Source organism: Vulpes vulpes, chromosome 13 (assembly GCF_048418805.1).
Source record: "Vulpes vulpes isolate BD-2025 chromosome 13, VulVul3, whole genome shotgun sequence".
Classification (NCBI taxonomy): Eukaryota; Metazoa; Chordata; class Mammalia; order Carnivora; family Canidae; genus Vulpes; species Vulpes vulpes.
This window is the reverse complement of record NC_132792.1, coordinates 118,033,912-118,056,475: the sequence shown is the minus strand read 5'-3', so window position 1 is coordinate 118,056,475 and position 22,564 is coordinate 118,033,912. Positions and strand designations below refer to the sequence as shown.

Below are 22,564 nucleotides of genomic sequence, written 5' to 3'. Positions count from 1 at the left end.
CCGCGCGTCCCTGCGTTCTGCGGACGAGCCCCTGACCTGCGCGCCGGGGTCCCCGTCTCCCCGACCTCCCGCCTCGGCCCCTCCCGCCGCGCTCTAGCACGCTGCTTTCTCCCGAGACCCCGGCGTCCCCGGTTCCCGCGCGCACGGCTGCCAGGCTCCCGGGGGCCGCCAGGGGGCAGGAGAGCCCGGCCCGCCGCTGACGGAGGATCCGACAGGAAAGACCCCGGGGTCCCGCGGAGCGTGAAGGGGTTCTTCCCCCGCCCCCGCCTCCAGAGAAGCTGAGGCGGGAACGCGGGCTGCTGCAGGGGCGGGGACTGTGGGTTTCGGGGGACCTGCGTGAGGAACGGGACAGGGAGCGGCTGGGACTGGCCGAGGAGCAGAGATTCCGGGAAGTGGCGGGGGGAGGGGGTTCACGAGTGGCACCCGGTCCACCCTTTTTCGAGCCGTCTCGCTCCTCCCCAGTCCCCGCAGGGCGGCTTCCAGGGACCCGGTGAAAATGAGGCAGTGGGGTGAGGGACCTAAGGGTGGGCTTCCTCGGCCTGCTGTCCGGGACTGACGTAGCCCATTCCTCTGTTCCTTTTCTCACCCTGATTGTCACCCTGAGGCTAAACGGGGAGCCCGGGAGACCCAGGTCCTGGACTCCCCCCACTCTTCCACTGCCTTCTGCAGCCAGGGAGTGGTTGGTAGAAGGAGTAGACCATTTGGAGAACAGACAGGTTGTCAGAGGGTTGAGTGATGGGAGCCCAGGTACCCTCCAGGAGGGCCCAGGAATGGTTGGGGAGGAGGAGGAAGAAGTCGGAGGTAAGGAAAGGGGGAAGGGGCGGAGTTTTGTTACCTGTCACCTGCTCGCACGGAGTCTAGGGCGGGCTGGGGACCGGTATAAAGCAGCAGGCGCCTGTGATCGCTCCACCTCACACGCAGCGCCTTCCTGAAACTGTTCCACCTCCTCCCACCCAGTTCACCACCACCATGATTCCAAGCTTCCAGGCCCCTTTCTTCTTCCTGCTCCTGGTAACCCGAGAGCTTACAGGTGAGGGGCACAAGATGGGGGCTGCCTTGCTCATGGGGTCTTCCCAGCCATTCTGTGGGTTTTCTTTCCTAGCAGATTGCACCCCCAGAGGCAGAACTTGCAGACAGGGGTGACCCAGTCTGTGCCGGAATGGAGAGAGGCTAAGGACAGACGGGAGAGTCAGCTCCTCAGGAGAGCTGGCGCCAGGACCTTACAGTGACCTGGAGAGAAGTCTGGGGAGGTGGTGGGAGTCGGGAGAGGTAAATATTAGGATTGGAGAAATGGACAGCTAGGGTCAGAGGATGTGGGAAGAGAGAGGGAGACTAACAGGAAGGAGGAAGAGGGCCCTGTCTCAGGCTCCATAATCACCCCAGCACAGCATGGCACCCCATCCTTGACCAGCGGCCCAGCCTCAAGCTTGACCTCCACCTTGAGAAAGCATGGCTCCTCATCCTTGACCAGCAGCCCAGCCTCAAGCTCAACCACCAGCCTGGGAAAACACAGCTCCTCATCCTTGACCAGCAGCCCAGCCTCAAACTCAAACACCAGCCTGGGAAAACACAGCTCCTCATCCTTGACCAGCAGCCCTGTCTCAGGCTCGATAATCACCCCAGCACAGCATGGCACCTCATCCCCAACCAGCAGCCCAGCCTCAAGCTTGACCTCCACCTTGAGAAAGCATAGCTCCTCATCCTTGACCAGCAGCCCAGCCTCAAACTCAAACACCAGCCTGGGAAAAAACAGCTCCTCATCCTTGACCAGCAGCCCTGTCTCAGGCTCGATAATCACCCCAGCACAGCATGGCACCTCATCCCCGACCAGCAGCCCAGCCTCAAGCTTGACCTCCACCTTGAGAAAGCATAGCTCCTCATCCTTGACCAGCAGCCCAGCCTCAAACTCAAACACCAGCCTGGGAAAAAACAGCTCCTCATCCTTGACCAGCAGCCCTGTCTCAGGCTCGATAATCACCCCAGCACAGCATGGCACCTCATCCCCAACCAGCAGCCCAGCCTCAAGCTTGACCTCCACCTTGAGAAAGCATAGCTCCTCATCCTTGACCAGCAGCCCAGCCTCAAACTCAAACACCAGCCTGGGAAAAAACAGCTCCTCATCCTTGACCAGCAGCCCTGTCTCAGGCTCGATAATCACCCCAGCACAGCATGGCACCTCATCCCCAACCAGCAGCCCAGCCTCAAGCTTGACCTCCACCTTGAGAAAGCATAGCTCCTCATCCTTGACCAGCAGCCCAGCCTCAAACTCAAACACCAGCCTGGGAAAAAACAGCTCCTCATCCTTGACCAGCAGCCCTGTCTCAGGCTCGATAATCACCCCAGCACAGCATGGCACCTCATCCCCAACCAGCAGCCCAGCCTCAAGCTTGACCTCCACCTTGAGAAAGCATAGCTCCTCATCCTTGACCAGCAGCCCAGCCTCAAGCTCAAACACCAGCCTGGGAAAACACAGCTCCTCATCCTTGACCAGCAGCCCTGTCTCAGGCTCGATAATCACCCCAGCACAGCATGGCACCTCATCCCCGACCAGCAGCCCAGCCTCAAGCTTGACCTCCACCTTGAGAAAGCATAGCTCCTCATCCTTGACCAGCAGCCCAGCCTCAAGCTCCACCTCCTCACCCCCTACCGGCAGCCCTGTCTCAGGCTCCACCACCACCCCAGCACAGCATGGCACCTCATCCTCCACCACCAGCCTAGCCTCAAGCTCCACCTCCACCTTGGGAAAACTCAGCTCCTCATCCCTGCCCGGCAGCCCTGTCTCAGGCTTGACTGCCACCCCAGCACAACATGGCACCTCATCCTTCACCACCAGCCCAGTCTCATACTCCACTTCCACCTTGGGAAAACTCAGTGCCTCATCCTGGGCCAGCAGCCACACCACCAGGACTACTGCCAGCACCACTGACCATAGCATGGAACCTCCCATCTCCTCCAATCATAGCACTTCTCCCCAGTCTATTAGGATCTCCTTCTTCTTTCTGTCCTTTTCCATTTTGAACCTCCAGTTTAATTCTTCTCTGGAAAATCCCAGCAGCAACTACTACCAGGAGCTGCAGAGGAACATTTCTGAATTGGTGAGTAGGTGTCTTTATTCTTCTGTGCTCCATGCTCCCCCCACAGCAGCCTCCAAACTGCCTGGATTGTTTGCCTCAAGCCTTAGTCCTTCCATTCTCACCCCAGTTTTTGCAGATTTATGGGCAGGAAGATTTCCTGGGCCTCTGTAACATCAGATTCAGGTAGGGGGTTCTGGGTGTGGAACCTGTGTGGGGGAGGGGCAGGTTGCCTTGGTTGGGGGAGTCTCTGCGCCTGAAGGTGGGACTTATGGTTGAGTCACCGCTTTCCCTGTGAGCAGACCAGGATCTGTGGTGGTAGAATCAACTCTGGCCTTCCGAAATGGTGCCACTGATGCCAACAAGGTGAAGACACAGTTTGAAGACAGCAAAGAAGGAGCCAGATATAACCTGAACATCTCGAGTATTAGTGGTGAGGCCACCTTTCCAAGCTGTGGCCCAGCACCATGTCTCTGTTTCTGTCTCCGGGGGCCCCTCTGTCCAGCACCTGGGTTCCTACTGTCCCCCAGGGTGTTAGTATAGGGAAGGTAACTCCTTTGGAAGAATATTCTGACCCCTACTTTTCCTTTTAGTGCGAGATGCATCCTTCCCTTCCTCTGCCCCGTTCGAGTCTGGGGTTCCTGGCTGGGGCATTGCCCTGCTGGTGCTGGTCTGTGTTCTGGTTGCACTCGCCATCATCTATGTTGTTGCCCTGGTAAGTGTTAGGTCTCCAGCCCTGACCAGAAGCCCCCCTGCTAGAAGGAACTCCATGGCCTCCCATAACACCCTGTTTCTCCCAGACTGTGTGCCAGTGCCGCCGAAAGAACTGTGGGCAGCTGGACATCTTTCCAACCCGAGACGCCTACCATCCTATGAGCGAGTACCCCACCTACCACACCCATGGGCGCTATGTGCCCCCTGGCGGTAATAGACACAGCCCCTATGAGGAGGTGAGGAGGGCCCCGCAGGTGGAGGGAGGCAGAGGTTTGGGCTGCGCCGGGCTTCTGAAAATGCTCAGAGAAGGTAGAATAGGAGAGGGGCACCAAGTAAGTGATGGTGGCGGCGGTGGTGGTGGCAGTGGCGGTGGTGGTGGCAGTGGCGGTGGTGGTGGCAGCCCTCGGAGGCAGGAGGGCCTTCGAGGGGTGAGGTGGAACAGCGGGGGAGGGGAGGAGACCTTGGGAGGAAGGGGATCTCAAAAGAGAGTGTCCCCATGACCAACAGTTCCAAAGCAGCATTCCCCGCTCCGCTGAACTGGCAGCACAAGCTGCTCCCTGGGACCCAGGATGAAAGGGATGTGACGCCATCCATGCAGGACTCACCAAGGAATGAGCACCTGTGCCCCTATTCATTTAGCTCCTAGGAGCACCTGTGCCCCTATTCATTTAGCTCCTAGGAGCAGGGTGGATTTAGAAAGTCTGGCAGGAATAGAGGGGGTCTCGGATGTGGGGGAGAAGTATAACCCATCCAGGTGAGCCTGGGTGCCAAGGGGTTCTCAGGAGTCTGGAGGAAGCGAGGACCCCTCCTCCTTGTTTCTCACCTGGCCTTTCTCTCCAGGACCTAGTCAATAATTACTTGGGCCACCTGAGCAACACTCCAGGTCGGGGGAGGGGAGTCTCCTTCTCTTGAGCCTGTTTTTCTTTGCTCAGAGACTTCCTTCTCCCAGTCTTACAGAGGCAGATACTCCTGCTTGGGTTCAGGAGCGCGATGGAAGGAGAAAGGGGCAGTAGGGGAGGGCGAGGGGGCTGCTGAGAGCCGAGGGGGGCAGTGAAGGGGACCAGAGGGAGGAGGAGTGGCCCTGCGCCCTGTTTATAGTCACCTGGCTGCTGCTAGTGCCCAGCAGGTGCTCTCCCAATTAACCCTTTGAGAGTTAGACTCTCGGACCTATTACCCCCCCCCCCCCCCCCCCCCCCCCCCCGTGGTATGATCCGGGAGCCACTTCCTCCCAGGAAACCCACAGCTTCTCAGCCCATGTCTCCTCCCTCCACCCAGGTTTCTGCAGGCAATGGGGGCAGCAGCCTCTCTTACATGAACCCGAACCCAGCAGCCACTTCTGCCAACTTGTAGGAGCACATTGCCTGCCCAGCGTCCAGATGACAATGCCACTTGCCTCCCCCAGGCCCCCACCAGAGTCCTCTCCTCTCAACTGTGTTCTGGGCTGGTGAACTAGGGGGTTCAGGTGGGCTGTTCACAGACCCCACCATGTCCCCTAACCCATGTCAACCCTGCTGAAGCCCATCCGAGCCCCTTGGGGACAGGGGCTCCCAGGAGGACTGACCCAGAAAGCTCCAGGCTGGAAGTACAAACCAGACCATGGCTGAATAAAATGGGGACCTCATCTGTGCTGACTGCCAACTTTGGATCTGTCATCTGTGACCCATAGGTGAGGGGCAGGCTGGGGGGGGGGCGTTGGAAGGGGTCTTTGCAGGAGTTGGGGGCAGGGAAAGAAGGCAAGGAATAGGCTTTGTCTGGAAAGCAGACGTGGAGAGATGACATTGGGGCACGGGTCACCTCTTTGCATCCCTGGCGGCACACAAGGAAGGAGGAAACGAAACTGAGTTGGCTTGGAGGCCAGCATGACCCAAAGTCAGTGTGACCCAGCTCCACCTGCACCCCTGGCTCTCCCCTCTCCTCAGGCTGGGGGCTGGTGGCAGCCACGCCCTTGCCTCCCCTTGGCCCAGTGCCCATAGGCAGCTCTATTCTTAGCTGCCAGGGTGTGAAGTAAGTCTGTGGGCAGCGATAACAGAGGCAGAGTCAACATAGAGTCAACAGGCCACGATAAGCACAGCATTAGATCCGGACGCTGACGCCAGGCCTGGCCCCCTCCCTGGCCAGCAGGGTCTGCTCTAGGCACCTTGGGAATGGGGAAGTGGTTCTGGTTCCCTGACCCTTTGGGCCCAGGCACGGTGCCTGCCCCCCTCACCACATGCCCTGGGGGCCTTGGCCCTGGCATGGCCTTCAGCCACCAGCACAGTGCACCCCCTGAAGGCCACTGTCGCCTGGAGCCTGAGCCAGAACGTGTGGCTGGAGGAGGGTTGGGAGCATCTGGCTTGGGATCTCCTTCCCTTGGGCATCAGATCCCCTGAGCACCCCTGCTCTGAGCAGTAGTGGAGCTCCCTGGATCCTTCCCACCTGTCACACCCAGCGCAGAAATGAAAAGGGATGGTCAGGCTCAGGGAAGGCAGAGATGTGCCTGGCAACGTCATTTATTGTTTATAAACCATGAAAATAACAGCTGTTGCTTGGCACAGGCCTGGCAGCACCCACTGCAGGGGGCAGCAGGGAGCCCCAAAGGCCTTGCCTAGCCGAACCCACTGGGGACACCCAACTTCAGCTGGGGCCCCAAGGGAGACTTGGCACGTTGGCATGGGTGTGGGACAGGGTGAAGCATGCAAGAGAGAGGAGAGATACAGGCATGCGGCTGAGGGACATGGGACCCGGACAACTCAAGCAGGATGACAGGGCCCCCATCCTCTCACCAGGGAGTGCCTGCCTGCCCCGAGGCTGGAGCTCAGCATCCATGGGGCAGGGAGCTGGGCAGGGCCAAGGGCAGGGCGCAGAGCTGGGGGCCATGCCCAGTGTTCCAGATGCCTTCCCTCCCAGTCAGCCTGGGGAGGGGTACAGGACAAGGATGGGGCAGGGGCTCTCTCTGTGAATTGGGTAAGATGCCATGGGCAGGGTGTGGGGCAGAGACTTGGTGGGGGCTGGAGCCTGGCTTAACAGGCAATGGAGAGAATGGGAGACATCTAGAAGGGTGAACAGGGGAGAGTCCCTTGGTCAAGAGAAGGCCCCAGGAATACACAGACATAGGGAAAGGGACAGGACGACATGGCAGGAAGAGTTTGGGGAGAAGCTGCCGGAGGAATAACCCAGCTCCAGCAGGCCTGGGGACCAGGGCCCAGGAGGGGCCAGAAAGGGTCAGTCCAGCTTGGCAAAGCCCCCAATGGTGACCTTCCTCTCAGGCTTAGTGCCCACGGGCTCCTGAAGCTGCACTGCACCACCCCCAATGAAGCAGAAGGCAGGACACACAGGCCCTGAGCAGTCCAGAGGGCACTCCAAGAGCCCGCGGAAGGACACAGCATCCAGGAAGGAGACACGGCCCCGCTCATAGTCCAGGCAGATGCCCAGGCGGGGTGGCAGGGGCACAGTGCAGCTGGCGGCAGGGCCATCCCGCCCTGTCAGCCCTGCATTTGAGCTGGCCCCAGACCCCAGCAGGATCTTGCCCATGCCGATGGTCAGGAAAGCGAAGGGCGGGGACGCTTCCACTGTGGCATCCTCGGCACCACTGTCATGCCCACTGTCCGGATCGTACCTGCAGAAGTGGAGTTGGGTAGGAGAGTGTTGGGGGTGAGGGGTGTGGCACTCCGGGTGGGTGGGTGGGGGCAGAGGCCTGAGCCCATGAGGATGGAATGTCAGGGAGCAAGTGGTTGAAAGGATCCATTTGGGGTACTGAGAGGATGTGTCGCAGGCACAGCAATGAAAATGTGGGGCTGCGGGTGTGAGTCCAGTGGGAGAGGGGTATTGAAAGCAGGCACACTGGCAGGGAGGTGGCGGAGAAGGAGGGATCAGCTGGGGATCAAGTGTCCCAGGGAGATAGGAGATGAGCAAGTGGCAAGGAGAACCATGTGGGGACATGGGGACATCGTGCTGGTGAGGCCCTCAAGGAACATTCAAGGATGAGGGTTTCGTCACTGAGGGGCTGGAAAAAGAAGGTAGTCAGGGAGGTGGGTGTTCGGAGGGAGGTGGGATGGAGGGGGCTGGGGGCACCACAGGGTTGGGGGGACTGATGTTGGCAGGAGAGTACTGCAGAGAAATGGGGTGTTTAGAGATTGCTAAGGGAGTGCTGGGAGGAAGGGTTTGGGGAAGTGCATGTATTAGGGGGTGTTAAACAGGCGTTGGCAAGAGAGGAGATGGAGGTGGACATTTTCAGGGAAGGATCTCAGGATGTTGAGAACAGACATGGTGAAGGAGGAGAGAGGGTTTCATGGAGAAAATGCATTGGAACAGGGTGTTGCGAGGCGCAGAGGCTCGGAGAGATGGTGTGGTGGTCCTGAGGACAGATGGAGCAAGTGGATGGCCCCCTCTCCCAGCCATACGCTCCTTCTTGGAAAAACAATTCTCCAAGCCCTTCCCCTAAGCCCCCGCCTGCCCCGGCCACAGGCCCCAGCCTGGCATCCATGCTCCTAGAGTGCCCCACTGCCCCCCAAGCCCGTGGGAGCTCCCCTCACCACCCCCATCCCATCCTCAGCTCCCCAACCTGGGCCCCCATGCCACCCCCCCCAAGAGGCCTGACCTGGGGCTGATCACATCGGGGGCACCCTGGAAGCTTTCCTGAAGCTTGCTCTCCAGGCCGACGCCCACCTTGACCAAGTAGGAGGCCGGGTCCACGGCACAGGCCCAGTAGCTGCGTCCTTGGGTCACAGCCACATCGCCCAGGACCACGTCCACGCTCAGGTGGCAGCCGGTGAGCAGCCGCTCCGCAGCCAGCAGCAGTGGCAGCCCCGGCACACTCCGCACTGCTCGCTGGTCCTTGCTGATGGCCAGCCGCTCCCGGCTTGTCCCCCAGCGGCCGTCGAGGAAGAAGTGCAGGACTGCAGTTGGGGAGGGTAACAAAGGAGAGACGTCAGGGGATGAACACTGGCCTCAACACCGGCTAGGGAGGCCGTGGAGGCCGTGAGGTGTCAGCAAAGGACACTGGAAGATTGTGGAACGTGAAACATGCTGCCAGGGATGGGTAGGGGCTCCAGGGACCACGGCCTACAGAATCGCAATGGAGGACATAGGGAGAAAAGAAGGGCATCCCAAATGGGCCCAGGATCCCAGGAAGAGTTTTAGTGGTGGGCCCAGATACTGGTTCTCCAGACCTAGAGGACTTGCAGGGCTTCCTCCCACCCCTCTCTGATGGCTGGCCCCCCAGAGAGTCCCCACTGCTGTTCTGTTCCAGCTGGTGCTATGCCCCCTACCTCCAACCTACACCTTGCAGCGCACCCCCCAGCTGGGCCCCCCTGGAGAGCTGCCATCATGGAGTTCTTAGTGGGAGCTGGGAACTCACCTGGCTTCAGTCTCACAGACACTGTCACTGTCCCTACAGAAGAGGGCCTGGGAGTTCAGTGGGGGCACACGACTCGCCCAGGGCCACGTCTGGCAAGAGGCAGAGTGGGGATGTGAACCCAGGCAGCCTAGCCCCAGGGTCTGGGAGCGCATCCCACTGTTGTCTGTCCAGTGCCTGCCCAGTACCAGCTGTCAGTAGGGCTCGTGGGTCCCCACACACCCTGCACCCTGGAGGTGCCACACGGTGCCCCCCATCTGCCCACTCACCAGGTGCTGGGGGTGTGTGTAGGTGCACATCTTCACTGTACTCGCCGTAGCCAGCTTTGTTGCAGCCGCGGACACGCAGCACGTACACAGAGCCTGTGTCAGGGTTCTCGAGCAGGGCACTGGTGCCCCTCACCTCTTCCCGCCGCTGCCAGCGGGCGGGGCCTGGCTGGGCAGGCACATCGGTACGCCGGAACTCGATGGTGTAGTGCCAGGCAGGTGGCGAGTGGGGGGGCAGCCGCCAGCACAGGAATATCTGGTCGTAGGCAAAGGTGCGCTGGGTGTCAATGACGGGAGCCTCGGGCACTGTTGGGAGAGACAGCTGGGGTCAGTCGGGGCCTGGTCATGGGCCTGGCATGGAGGGCAGGCAGGAAAGGGGAAAGCAGCGGGGGCCGGGGGGGTGAGTGTGGGTGAGAGGGGGCTGGAGGTGAGGCCACCTGGGTGCCTGGCAGGGAGGGGTAGGGCAGAGCCCAAAGGAGCAGGGGAGAGGTGTGTTGGCGTGCACTTGCAGGGGGCAGGAGGCCTCGTGCGGGTCCTGGACTGCCCTTTGCCCAGCTCCGGCCTTGGGGCAGTTGCTTCCCATTTCTGGGTCTCAGTTTCCTCCTCTGTCAAAAATGGTCTTAGACCAGATGGGGACCCTTCTTTCTATGACCTTTTAAATTCTATGAATAACGAGGAGCCATGGAGAAAGGCAGGCAGAGGCCACTGGGACCCAGGAAAAAGGGCACTGGACAGGAAGGAGGGGTGGAGTTGGAGGGAGACAGATGTGAGAGTCAGCAAGGCAGAGAAGGGGACAGCAAAGGGCAAGCATCAGCTTGACAATGGCAGGAGACAAAGGTCAAGGGAAAGAGAAGTAAAGTCCAGAGGGCAAGGATCCCAAGGACAGGGATGAAGGCAGGGATGAGGCAGGAGCCTAGGGCAGGCAGAGAGAGACAAAGGGGACTAGGGCAGGGGGGTGGGAGAGGACCAAGAGTCTGGTGAGGGCAAGACAGAGAAGGAAGCAATGAGTGGGTGGCCGAGCTGAGTGGGGGCGGCAGGGCAGGGCCCCCGGGGCAGGGCCGCTGACTTGCCTGGGGTGCTCCGGAGCAGAGTCCGCGGTGGCCACAGCCTACAAACAAAGAGAGGGAGAAGCAGCGCTGAGCGCGGTGGGACAGTGTGGCCGGGTGGGTGAGGTGGGAGGGGCAGCTGACCAGGCTGGGCAGGAGGCCAGGGAGGTCCCCGGTGGGCACTGCCCCCCGGGCCCGCTGCTGGGAAAGAAGGGAGGAAGGCTCTAATTGGGCGCGGGGCCACCCCGGCCACCTCCTCACCTTGTAGGAAGTTAAGCTCTGTCAGCAGCTTCATCTCACGCCCTACGTCCAACTGACAATGGCGGAAGGAGGAGCTGGCAGCTGGCCGGAACGTCTGGAGGGCCTCCGTGGCCCGGGCAATCCTGGGATGTGGGCAGGCAAGGGTCAGGCACTGCTGTGTGGGCAGCTGTCCTGCCCCTTGATTCTGCCTCGCCCATCCCTAGAGCTTTGGCACTTGCTTAGGTCACTTCCTTGTCCCTTCAGGCCAGCTGGATATCAGCTTGGCTGGACAAACCCCCTCAGGGCTCATCTCTCCATTGGGCAGCACTCTGGAGGCCGTCTTCCACAGTGGCTGCACCCATGATGCCCCTGCCCCTAGGAGCCTGTGCCCTTGTGCTGTGCCCGTGTACCTGTTGTGCAGCTGCTTGGCTGCTTGCACAAAGCAGGGTTGGTCTGTCTCCTTAAGAACCTCCTGGGCATAGCCCACCAGACCTGAGCCATCCAGTAGGCTCCGGTGCTCCTGGATCTGGGCGCTCAGACGGGCCAGCCGCTCCTGCTGGCATTCCTCAATGGCCTGGAGTAGTGATGCCCGCTTCTCCTCCAGCACAGCCCCCAGTCCCCGAACCAGCTGGGACACCTCCTCCTTGGCCTGCTGACCACTCACCTGCCCAAAGAGCAACACTCACTACCTTCTTGAAGGCAGCACCTGTGCCAGCCTATGCCAGCCTCCTGGGGCACTGCAGCACAGCTAGGATGACGAAGGCCCCAGGCAAATCCTACCCACCCATTCCAGGCTCACGGCCCTATTGCAACAGCACCTGCACACCCAGATGGGCTCAGCTCCTGAGACTTTGTGCCAACCTTCCTGGATGCCCACACCATAATCCTGACCCTATAAGGAGTCCCCCAAATAAAAAAGACTATGACTGCACTAATGTCCACTTGGACTGCACTAATGTTTACTGGCCTCCGGGCCACCCTTATTGTCTGTCCCCAGGTCAGTTTACTCAAGTGACCTGGCAGCAGGTATCAGAGACCATAGCCTTACCCTAGCTCCAGGGACATGTGCCATCCTCAACAGGCAGCAGAGCCTGAGGGCATCTGAGCTATGTCCCTAGGGCTCCCTAAACTATCCTTGCCCTGGGTGATAGCCACCCCGTCCCCACTGTAGCCCCAGGTACAGCCTGGCCTGGGGCACTGTTGTTCCTGCTAGCCTGGTTGAACCAGACACATCCGTGGACCACACGTGGGCTCCCTGAGCTTTCGACCAGGGGATTGGGCCATGCCTATCTGCAGGCCCACCTCCGTGCCCTCCCTCACCTCAGTGTGCCTCACGGTCTCCTCCAGCTCACAGATCTGGGTCTGTACTGTGTCCTGGTTTCCCAGGATGTATGTCAGGCTCTTTGTCAGCTTGTCCTGAGGGGGAAGAAAGAGGTGGGCATCATGCCTCACTCGGCAGAAGCCAGCACACTGGCAGGAGGCGGTGTGAGAGGGTATGCGTGTGGCTTAGCACCAAGGTTGAGTAAGGCAGGGTCCTCACCTTGAGGGCCTGGTAGGCACTCAGCACTGGCGTGATCTTGTGTCCGCCGTGGGTGCGCCTCACCCGGCAGAGCTGGCACACCAGCCGCTGGCATGTCTTGCAGTAATGGGTCACCTCTTCCTTGTGGTCTGGGCACATCAGGCCCTAGGGACAGAGAGACCAACGACATGATCAGCCAAGGGTGAGTTTAAGGCAGCTGACCTAACACAGAAGCAGTATGGAGCCCTGCCTCCACCAGCTGCTGGAGCCGGGAGAGGAGAGAGGGGAGTGGGGAGAGGGGCCGGGGTGCCCTGCAGCGCCACCTACTGGTGGCAAAGGCTCGGAAGGGAGCCCAGCCAGCACCCTCCCTTCGTCTACACGGACATGTGTCCTAAGGGCAATAATAATGATAATTAATCTCTGCCTCATGGCTAATAATTAACCTTGTCCATCTTGCTCCCTGCCCATCCCCATTGCCTATAATAGCGCCAGGCACACGGTGCTTGATAAATATTTGCTCGCTGAATGAATGAATGCAGCCAGACCTTTGTTGACGGGGAGCTTTCACCAACTACCTCATGTGATCCTGTCCACAAACCCCAAGGTATGGGTATTGCAGGGCAGATTTTATCATTCTCATTCCACACACAGAAGATTGGGGCTCCAAGATGTTTAAAGATTTATCCAGTCCCTCTCTTTTGTCACAGAAGGAGCCTGGCCAAGGCAAACCTCTGCCCACCTCCCCTCAGAAGCCCACAGAGCCGGGCGCCCACCCACCCAACACTGCCAGGTCCCTCTCCTAGCGGGCTCACCTTGGGGCGGAAGGAGAGGGTGGGCAGGGTGGGCTCGTGCTGGGCCTTCTGGGTGCCCCAGGGGTGGAAGAGCTTGAAACACTCGTTGCAGAAGGTGGCCCGGCACTCGGTGCAGCCCTTGGTGGCCTCTAGCGGTGGGGGCTTGCACAGCTGGCACAGGATGGCACCACCCACACTCACACTCTGGCGGTACCGCTCCACCACACGCTCAAGGGTCAGGTTCCGGAACAGCCCTGCCAGGCCCCGCTCCCCCAGTTCCACATCACCCTGGCAGGCTGGGCACGGGAACATGATCACCTGGGGGTGCAGAGCACCTCGCTTGCGCCCGGGATACGTCCCAAAGCCTGTGGAAGAGCCAGAGAGGTAGGGAGGGAGGAGTTACAGCTGGCTGAGAATGGGGAAAGTCTGTTCAATTAAAAAAATAATTTTTATTGTGCCAGAGCTCAGCTCCCATTAGAGCCTGCATGAGCGGTATCTTCACCCTCTGCACAGTGCCAGACCCTTCCAGCTTCCTGATGTACATCCCAGCATCCCCATCCCCACCCCCACCCCACAGGACCCAGCCCCACCTGACTTAAGCAGCCGATCCAAGCGGTCAGGCTTGGGGAGAGTTCTGCGGGAGAGGCGGGGACTTCGGGTGGAAGGGGTGGAGGCAGGAGAGGTGGGCTCAGAGCTGGGGTCCCCACAATGGCCTATATAGCCTTGCTGGCCCAGCACCTCCCGGGCACAGGCCTGGCACACGTTGTGAGTACAGGGCAGCACCAGTGGCTGCTTGTACATCTCTTGACACACTGGGCACAGAAGCTCCTTTTCCATGTTCTTCATGCTTGTCTGTGGAGGGAGCAGGAGTTGGGTCAGAGCATGGACACCTGGGCATATCTCAGCAAGCCTTTCAGCTGCCCTTAGAAGCCCAAAGGTTGTCAGGAAGGGGCAGAACAAGCTATCTGGGGCTTTTCCCCAGCCACGAGCCTGGGCCGGGCTCACAGACCTTCCCAGCGCCGGCTCCTGCCCGTCTTCCTCCGGCAGACAGCAGACAGCTAAAGCCTACGGAGGGGCGGTTGGAGCTCCGGGTGGGAGCACCTGCCTCCCCCAGCATCAATCCCCACCCCTTTCACTGGGCCTGCAGCCCCTCTCACCTGGCCACGGCCCCCATCCCCCCACCTCTGGGCCGCCGGCTTCTCTCAAGGACACCGCCCATTCTGCAGCTTGATGCAGACCCCCGCCCCCTTCTCTGGCAACCCCTCTCCCCAGCGTGACTCCTCCCTAGAGCCAGGCGCCGCACGCTCTCCATCCTGCTGCTCACCGCGTCCATCATCCTGCCGCGGCTCTGCCTGCAGCCGCCCCAGCCTCCATTCCCCATCCTTCACCTCCCCAGCCGTCTTCTCGGGTCCCCAACACTAACCCATTCCCTTTGCCCTCCACCCGCACCATCCGGCCCTCCCGCTCCTTCCCCCGGCGCAACCAGACTCGTCACAAGCCCCTTCCCAATCTTGAGGGAAACAAGCGCCCGCCTACTTGCCCCCTCCCCACCGGAAGTACCCCTCCCTTTTTTGGTGGAGGGGGTCCTCAAGCTATGCCCCACCCCCACACCTCACCTTGGTCCCTCTCTTCGCAGCCATCCCGGTCAGGGGCGCAGCTGACACAAAGGAGGGAGGCACAGGCAGGGAGGGGGAAGGAAGTGGTGGGGGGGAGCAGGGTTGGCACCGCCCCTGGGAGAGCCGGGCACGGGTTGCCATGACAACCGCGGGCTCAGAGGCAGCCCCGAGTGGGGGCGCGGTGGGGTGGGGTCTCGCGGAAGGGTCCAAATTTGGAACTGCACCCTGGGGCGGCTCCTTCAGCGCCCCTCACCTAGCCTCAGTTTTCTTGGAAACAGTCCAAGCTCACGCACGCCCCCTCCTCATAGCATAGCCCGTTGGCCCTGCAGCCCCAGCCTTGGTGCACTGCTGGCGGCTACCCCGGCCCACCCGCCGCATCCGGGTAGCTCCGGGTTCCTTAAACCCCAGCAGATGGACGCTTACACGGCACTCACCCCTGGGCTGCCCCCGGGATTACCCTCTCCAGTCTGCACCCCGACCCTCCCGGTGCTTTCTGCCATCCCCAGCCCCCTGGCTACATCCCAGCGACCTGCCTCATCTCCACCTGCCGAGGTCCCGGCCTGTCCCAGACCCCTATGCTCCCCCTCCCCTTCCCCTCGACCCCACCTTAACTCACACTGATGCGGACCAGTGCATCCATGATGGAAGTGAAGGTCTGCATATCCTCACCCTCAGCCATGGCCCTACCATGCCCACCCGCCCCCGGGTGCCCGATCCCGGCTGCGGCTGCGAACCCCGGGCTTGATGCAGGAGCCTGGTGGGGGTGTGGGAGGGGTGGGGGTGAGATGTCACTGCGCATGCTCCAGGGACAGCTTCGAACAGCACCCGTCGAGGTAGGAGGTGGGCAGTAGTTCTCCCCACGTGGTCTTTTGGAGACGGCGGGGGGGGGGGGGGGGGGGTTGGGTGACATGGAATGGTATTTGAGGGGGGGAGCCATTTCCTATGTTCGCACTCTTCATTGGCTCCCTAATCTTACTTACATACAGCGGGAGGATAGTTTCGGAGCAAGAGGACCGGAGGACTCAATTTTGGTTTGGGCAAGAGCCCACGGGAGATGCCAAGGCAACGAACGCGGGGGAGGGAGGTGTGAGGAACGGGCACTAGAGATGACATAAATGCAAGAAAGACAGGAGTGGGCTAGAGGCCATGGGCCATGAACCCAGCGTCTTGCGCGGAAGGCAGCCGACTCTCGGGGTGCGGGGAAGGGCAGGGGACCAGGGCGGTGGCCAAGGCTGCTCCTGGACGCGATACCTCCTCCATGCCGGCAGGGGCGCTGCGTCCAGGCGCCTAGAGGGAGTGCGGGCAGGACCTGGGGGCCCGCGAGTCCGCGAGCTGGGCTGACGCATGCGCACGGACGGCCGCCGCGGTTCGGTGCCTCTCTTTCTTTCCTGAAGTGCCTTCTGGGCCTGGGGGCAGCGTGCGATGGGTAACAGGACTGGCGGGGTTCCCCTACGGACCGGCGGGACGGGGCGGGGGCGCACCGGCTGCCCCGGTCCTCTGCCCGCAGAGCTGACGTGTCCCGGGCCGCGGGGGCGGAAGGGCGCGGGGGCCGGGAACGCCGTGGGGGGAGGGTCGCAGCGGGGGTGCGCAACCCCGAGGGGCGGCAGGGAGGGCCCGACCCGACCCTGCGCCTCTGATGCTCTCCTCCCCTCCAGCCGTGGGCACGGGCACCTCGCTGGCGCTCTCGTCCCTGCTGTCCCTGCTGCTCTTCGCCGGGATGCAGATGTACAGCCGCCAGCTGGCCTCCACCGAGTGGCTTACCATCCAGGGCGGCCTGCTGGGCTCCGGCCTGTTCGTCTTCTCGCTCACCGTATCCTTCCAGGGCTGCTGGAGGTGGGAGGGTGGGGGGCGCTGTTCCGCCTCGTCGCTTCGCTCCACCTGCCCTTAACTCCCTCCACCAGGCCTTCAATAATCTGGAGAATCTGGTTTTTGGCAAAGGATTCCAAGCAAAGATCTTCCCTGAGAGTAAGTGCAAACGAGAGTCGAGTAACCTCCCCCAACACAATGCTGACTTTCCAGGTGCTTGGGTGGTAAAGTTTGTTCAAAAGAAGGAAATAGAAAAAAAAAAAAAAAAAAAAAGAAGAAGAAGAAGGAGGAGGAAATACTTCCTAAGAGCGGCCGGAGGTGGGTGCCACCCTTGAATCCAGCGCCTCTCTGAGCGCTTGGACTCGGGCCTGAAAGCAGGAAGCCCAGTTCTCAGGGGCTTCTGAGGACACTGGGCACCTGCATGCTTGCTTTGCATAGTCTTCGGGGGAGGTGGAGGGGGGGGTGGAAACAGGACCAAGTTTACTGAGGGGTTCTGATGGGAAGTTGAATCAGCGGCAATGGGTTCTGTTTATTTGAGATAATGGTGAGGAGCTTCCCTAGTAGATACACCAGATTTCTGGTCGGCAGGAATCCTGACCAAGTTAGAATTATTGTTAGATTATTTTTTTGAAAGGATACTTGTTATTGCTCATGTAATGGAGAATTGATGATTTAGTTATTTATACAGAATTAAGTTCATAAAGCAATTGGGGTATCACCTTAGGATCACCTAAGGAATGTCATGAACTTGAAAGTGGCAGCCAATGCCGCCTCTGAGGAGCCTTCGTCTGCTAGAACGCAAACCTGCCGCATAGCTCTCGTGTCATTGTGCTCCTCTGGGTGGTGGCTCTCCACCTAGCCCAGTTGCAGCCTTCCAGAGCTCATTCGGTCCAGCAGCCTCTAGACTTCTGAGATGTTGTTTCCATGTGTATCGTCTTCCTGTGTTTCTGAAAGAAACCTTTGTTGTGGGGCAAGGTTCTTGACCCCCTTCTCCCACCCTGGCCTCCCCAGCTGGGCAGGTGGTGTCTGCCCTGCTGGCTAGCTTGCCACTTTCTCTCCAGTCTTATGCTAGATAGCCCAAGACCCTTTCCTGCCTCCATGGACACATGCATCCAGATACCCGGCCCTCCAATGGTGTCCAGGGAGTGAGGCCCTCAACTTCCACCACTGGCCAGCCAGTTTAATGAATTGATCCTTAGTGGCTGGCTTTTGTTGGAAAGGCCTACTTCCAATGGGAGCAAAACTTGCCCTTCACATTCTGTATCACTTTTCCTTTTCCTTTACATTAGAAGAAGGCCAGGATAGGGAAGTGATGGGACAGAGCTGGTAACGAGCACATGTCTCTTCTCTGTGTCCTGGGCATCATTAAACGTGTCTGATATCGTCCTGCTGATGTTGTGCCTTACTCCTCCAAGCAGATCCCCCAAGATTCAGAGGGCCCCAGATTTCTCCTAGACTCCACATATGAATGCCTGGTGTTTCCAATTCTGACCACCACCCTCCTTGTCCCCTCTTGCCTTCTCAGTTCTTCTTTGCCTCCTTTTGGCTCTCTTTGCATCTGGCCTCATCCATCGAGTGTGCGTCACCACTTGGTAAGTGCCTCACAGCTGCATAAGGGGTGCAGCATCCTGTCCTTTGGTGCTGGATCCTCCAGTAATTTCAGACCTTCCCTGTCCCTCCCTCCCCCTTTGCCCTCCCTCCTTTCCCCTTCCCCATTTTCCTAAGGCTGCTGCTGCTGTTGACCCTAGGAGGCACCAGGCTGGGAGCATACACACTGATGCCACAGTCTTTTTATCTTTGCCCTGTAGCTTTATCTTCTCCATGGTTGGCCTATATTACATCAACAAGATCTCCTCTACTCTGTACCAGGCAGCAACTCCAGTTCTCACACCAGCCAAGGTCACGGGGAAAGGCAAAAAGAGAAACTGACCCTGACTGTCCAATAAAGTTGATTCTTTGTAGCTCTGTGAGTTGTGATATTCTGTGGCTTCTTCTGCCAAGGCCTGCATGGGTATGCAGAATGTTACTTATGGCAGATGGATACCTACTGTTTGCAAACCTTGGGGATGTGGGGCTTACCTTCCTCCAGGGTTCGTCTCTTAACAAATATTTATTGATTGTCGTCAGTGCTGTGAGTGCTTGTGTGAAAGTTTCATGGAAGAGAAGTGCGTGAGTGACCTGCCGTCTTGACCTTTTGGGCAAGGGGTTGAGGCTGTAATGCAGGAAGCCTTCTATGCCCATCAGAACCAGAGTAGAATAAGGAACAGAAGAATAAGGAAGAAAAGGCACCCTCACCCCTCCAGTTCCCCATGGAGTTCATTTACACCCCTGGGGACTTTGTTACTCTGAGCAAACAAGCCTCCTGCCCCTTTTCCAAGTCCTTGGGAGGGAATTCCCCACTGATGTTCCCTTCTGGACCCATTTGTTCAACTCCAACTCGGACACATGCCTGTGTTCAGAAAGACTCCAAGGTTGGTCACTGCCCCATCGTCTTTGTTCTGGAGTCTTCATTTCTCTTCTCTGTTTTACAGACAAGAGATTAGGAAATTGTTATGTTTTTGGGTTTTTTTTTTTAATATTTTAATTTTTTTTTTTTTTAAGATTTTGATAATTCATGAGAGACACTGAGACATAGGCAGAGGGAGGAGAAGCAGGCTCCATGCAGGAGCCTGACGTGGGGCTCGATCCTGGAACTCCAGGATCATGTCCTGAGCCGAAGGCAGATACTCAACCGCTGAGCCACCCAGGCACCCTGGAACTTGCTGTGTTTTAGCAGAGTATATAAAATGATAGGAACAGGCACCTGGGTGGCTCAGTGGTTGAGCATCTGCCTTTGGCTCAGGCCATGATCCCTGGGGTCCTAGAATCAAGTCCTGCATCGGGCTCCCCATAGGGAGCCTACTTCTCCCTCTGCCTATGTCTCTGCCTCTCTGTGTGTGTCTCTCATGAATAAATAAATAAAATATTAAAATGAGATAAAACGGTAAGGACAAGGCCATCAACCTTGGAGCCATCCTTGATAGGAATGAAGGTTATGGTTTCTCAGGTCCTACTCTGCTCTGCCCTGAGAAGATCCTCTCTGTCCAGAGTACCTGTCCCTTGAGGGCATCTAGGCACCTTCCCTCCGGCTGGATTGTGTGAGATTTAGCGTGTGCACAGTGCCTTGGTGAGCATTGTATTCTGCACAGTGCTTTGTAACGGGCAGTAAAGACAGGTGGGTTGGTTGAAAGAACCAGCCTTTCTAGTCACAAAATAATGTACATAGGATGTGTTTAAGTAGAGATGACGTCCCAATGGAGATAAGTGAGTTGAAAGAGTTCTGGTCAAGAATTTGAGTCCCTTTGAGTAGAGGCCCTAGGTTGGTTGAGTACTGTGCAGTGTGCCCAGGATGCCTGCAGAGGGCGCCACGAGCTCGCATCTCCTGCATACCTGCACCACTGCAGTCAAGCTGGCTCTGAAGGCTAGGGAGAGTGGAGACTGGGGCTCAACCTGGCTAAGCCCTGAAGGACTTGCCTCTGAGGGCTGAAGTCTGAATCAAATGTTACTGGGAGTGGAGACAGAGTTAAAGGGACACCAGAGGTCTGTCCGGGCCCCCTGCCCCCCCTCATCCCCTGGAGATGGAGGTCTAAGCTCTACCTAGTGATAGGGTGTTGTGAGATGGGGGACCCTCTGGGGGAGGATAACAGGTTGTCCAAAATGGGCCCTGGATCTAAGGGGAGGCTATTTGGCTTTAGGGCTCCCTCTGTAAAACCCTAACTTCCCAACTGAGGTGAGAGCTGTGGGCAGAGGGCCAGGTCCCAGCCTAAGGGAGCACAGGCACCTGGGGTTCTGGCCACCTGAGGACACCCTGGCTTCCAAGAGGAGAGTTTGGGTGGGGCCAGGCTAGGAAGGGTGGGGAGGAGTCGGAGAGCAGGTGCCAGGGCCATACCCAATGATCTGAGCACCTGCTGTCACCCACTGTGTAGGCACCAGGGACAGTGAGTGGCTCAGGGATAATGACCCCTTCTTCAGGGAACAGGTGCATTTACAAGACAGATTGGTGCCAACCTCAGCTCTCCACCCAGCCTATCTCTGGGGTACCTAGTTGCAGGCTGCCTGACTTAACCTACCAATTAACCCTGGCAGGGGTATCCTACCCACTAATAACCATCATTAAGTGAGGGGGCGTGAGGCCGTCATGGCTTCTGAGGGCCTGAAGATGGGGAGGGCAAAGGTGCTAACCTCTTGGCCCCTGTACTCCTGGACTCCACTTCACGCCAGCGGCTGGAGGCCTCGGGGAGAGAGGCAGTGAGCCCCTGGGGGACAGAGGGAAGCCAGATGTTTCCTCCTGCTCTCTCACACGTGGCCCTGACACCCTCCCACCCGTCAGCACCGCCACCAGCTCCGGAAACAGGAGTCAATAATACAGGGGGAGGGGGCCTTGGATGTGTGGGAGGCAGGGGAGGGCGCTCCAGCAGCTCCTGGCTCTGGGAAGCACAGGCTGTGGGGCCAGAGGTGAGGCCATTGGAGAGGAGGGCAGTGGGAAGGTGAGGTGAGAGAGCTCCCTAACCCCAGGCTAGACTCCTCCCAGGCTGGCACCAGAGGGAAGGGACACCACAGGGTGTAACAAGGGTGGGGGGCGCCCAGGACGGGCAGGGAGTGAGCGAGTCTGCGCCAGGCCTTGGCTCCAGCCTTTTCCGGTCCTTATTGTCCTCGGTGAGAACAGGACATGGTTAGGTTCCCACTGCCCTGGCCCCCCAGCACTGCTCCCCAGGGGCTCAGGAAGGATGTTGGGAAACTAGAGAGCCAGAGACTGGTAGAGACAGAGATGCCGAGAGACACAAAGGGGAAAGGTTCAGTCAAAAGCCAGCATTGAAGTTCTTTGTGAGCAGAAAAGGCCGTGGGCACTGTGGGAACTTTAAAAGAATAGGAAGCCCAAGGCCCTGCCCCTCAGAGGCCTCGAGCTGGACTCCTTCTGGACTTAGGGTCAGTCACAGAGCCGCCTCCTAAGCAAACAATGGGTAGAACCCCTGTGCAGGCACAGTTGATGGCACCTGATTGCTCTGTTTCTGGTAGCTTTATTTGCCTCTCTCCCAGCAGAGGGGAAGCTCCCCACACCCTACCTCCTGCCCCCAGGCTTGGGCTGAGAATGAGCTGGCCCCTCAGAGGTTGTGCTGGAAATACTGTTTGCTGGGGTTCCTAGGGAGACAGACAGGGAAGCCGCTGCAGGCCCCAGAGTGATGGGGAGTGCCTCACCTGGAATGATGGGCAAAAGCCTGGTGGGGAGGCCCCAGAGCCAGCTGTCCCTCTCCTGGCCTTGCCACCAAGGGCTTGGGAGGGCTTGGGAAGGCTTGGGCGGGCGTCCTCCTCTCCAACTCATTCTCCTGGAGCTGGGCCCTCAGTGCTCGACCACCATGCCTGGGACTCAGATCCCTTGTGTCTGTCTGTGCCCCAGATGTGCCTCAAGATAAAGAAAAATGGACGGGACACCTGGGTGGCTCAGCGGTTGAGTGTCTGCCTTCCGCTCAGGGCAAGATCCCAGAGTCCCAGAATCGAGTCCTGTATCAGGCTCCCTGCATAGAGCCTACTTCTGTCTCTGCCTCTCTCTGTGTCTCTCATGAATAAGTAAATAAGATATTAAAAAAAAAAAAGAAAGAAAAATGGAAACATGTTTTTAGTTCTACATTTAACAAATGAACGCTTTTTTTTTTTTTAAAGCTTTTATTTATTTATGCATGAGAGACACACACACACAGAGACAGAGATACAGGCAGAGGGAGAAGCAGGCTTCATCCAGGGAGCCCGACGTGGGACTCGATCCCGGGTCCCCAGGATCACACTCTGGGCTGAAGGTGGCACTAAACCACTGAGCCACCTGGGCTGCCCACATGAACACTTTTTAACACAAAATTGCAATATATTATAATCATGCTAGTAACAAGATCATTAACAAGATTTTTAGAAAATTTTCCTTCATGGCCCTATTTCATAATACAAAGTCCTGTGATAATGGGCATCCCAGCTTCATTGTACAAGTCTCTCTACTTCTGTATAATTTGGAAATTCTGTGATAGTAGATGGGGTCACTTGTGTGGTGTGTTCCCTCTCTTGGTTCTGTCAGAGGCAGTGGGGGGATGGCTGCGCTTGGGGTGTGTTTGAGGCCCTGGCTGCTCAGACCCCAGGC

General features: G+C 58.6%; 3 protein-coding genes across 8 annotated transcripts; 2 read left to right on the top strand and 1 right to left on the bottom strand.

Moving 5' to 3' along the window:
- Positions 1-169: 169 nt before the first annotated feature.
- Positions 170-5,423, top strand: MUC1 (mucin 1, cell surface associated). The gene is made up of 7 exons (XM_025997217.2): positions 170-1,030; positions 1,384-3,095; positions 3,202-3,257; positions 3,374-3,504; positions 3,665-3,786; positions 3,872-4,021; positions 5,061-5,423. The coding sequence occupies exons 1-7, from the start codon at positions 970-972 to the stop codon at positions 5,133-5,135; spliced, it is 2,307 nt and encodes a 768-aa protein (XP_025853002.2). The 5' UTR covers positions 170-969; the 3' UTR covers positions 5,136-5,423.
- An 817-nt stretch (positions 5,424-6,240) lies between these two features.
- Positions 6,241-15,434, bottom strand: TRIM46 (tripartite motif containing 46). Of its 6 annotated transcripts, none has more exons than XM_072732501.1 (10): positions 14,596-15,434; positions 13,570-13,831; positions 13,001-13,344; positions 12,210-12,353; positions 11,990-12,085; positions 11,080-11,333; positions 10,691-10,812; positions 9,387-9,689; positions 8,362-8,659; positions 6,241-7,380 (listed from the first exon to the last, which is right to left on the bottom strand). In XM_072732501.1, exons 1-10 carry the CDS (start codon positions 14,734-14,736, stop codon positions 6,987-6,989), a joined length of 2,358 nt encoding a protein of 785 aa, XP_072588602.1. In that variant the 5' UTR covers positions 14,737-15,434; the 3' UTR covers positions 6,241-6,986. The 6 variants fall into 6 exon arrangements, with proteins under 6 accessions (XP_072588602.1, XP_072588600.1, XP_072588601.1 ...); XM_072732499.1 differs by having other exon boundaries at positions 15,212-15,385; XM_072732500.1 differs by lacking the exon at positions 14,596-15,434 and adding an exon at positions 14,304-14,326.
- Positions 15,435-15,713: 279 nt separating this feature from the next.
- Positions 15,714-18,371, top strand: KRTCAP2 (keratinocyte associated protein 2). The gene is made up of 5 exons (XM_025997212.2): positions 15,714-16,021; positions 16,251-16,405; positions 16,497-16,560; positions 17,927-17,993; positions 18,210-18,371. The coding sequence occupies exons 1-5, from the start codon at positions 16,018-16,020 to the stop codon at positions 18,328-18,330; spliced, it is 411 nt and encodes a 136-aa protein (XP_025852997.1). The 5' UTR covers positions 15,714-16,017; the 3' UTR covers positions 18,331-18,371.
- Positions 18,372-22,564: the final 4,193 nt, after the last annotated feature.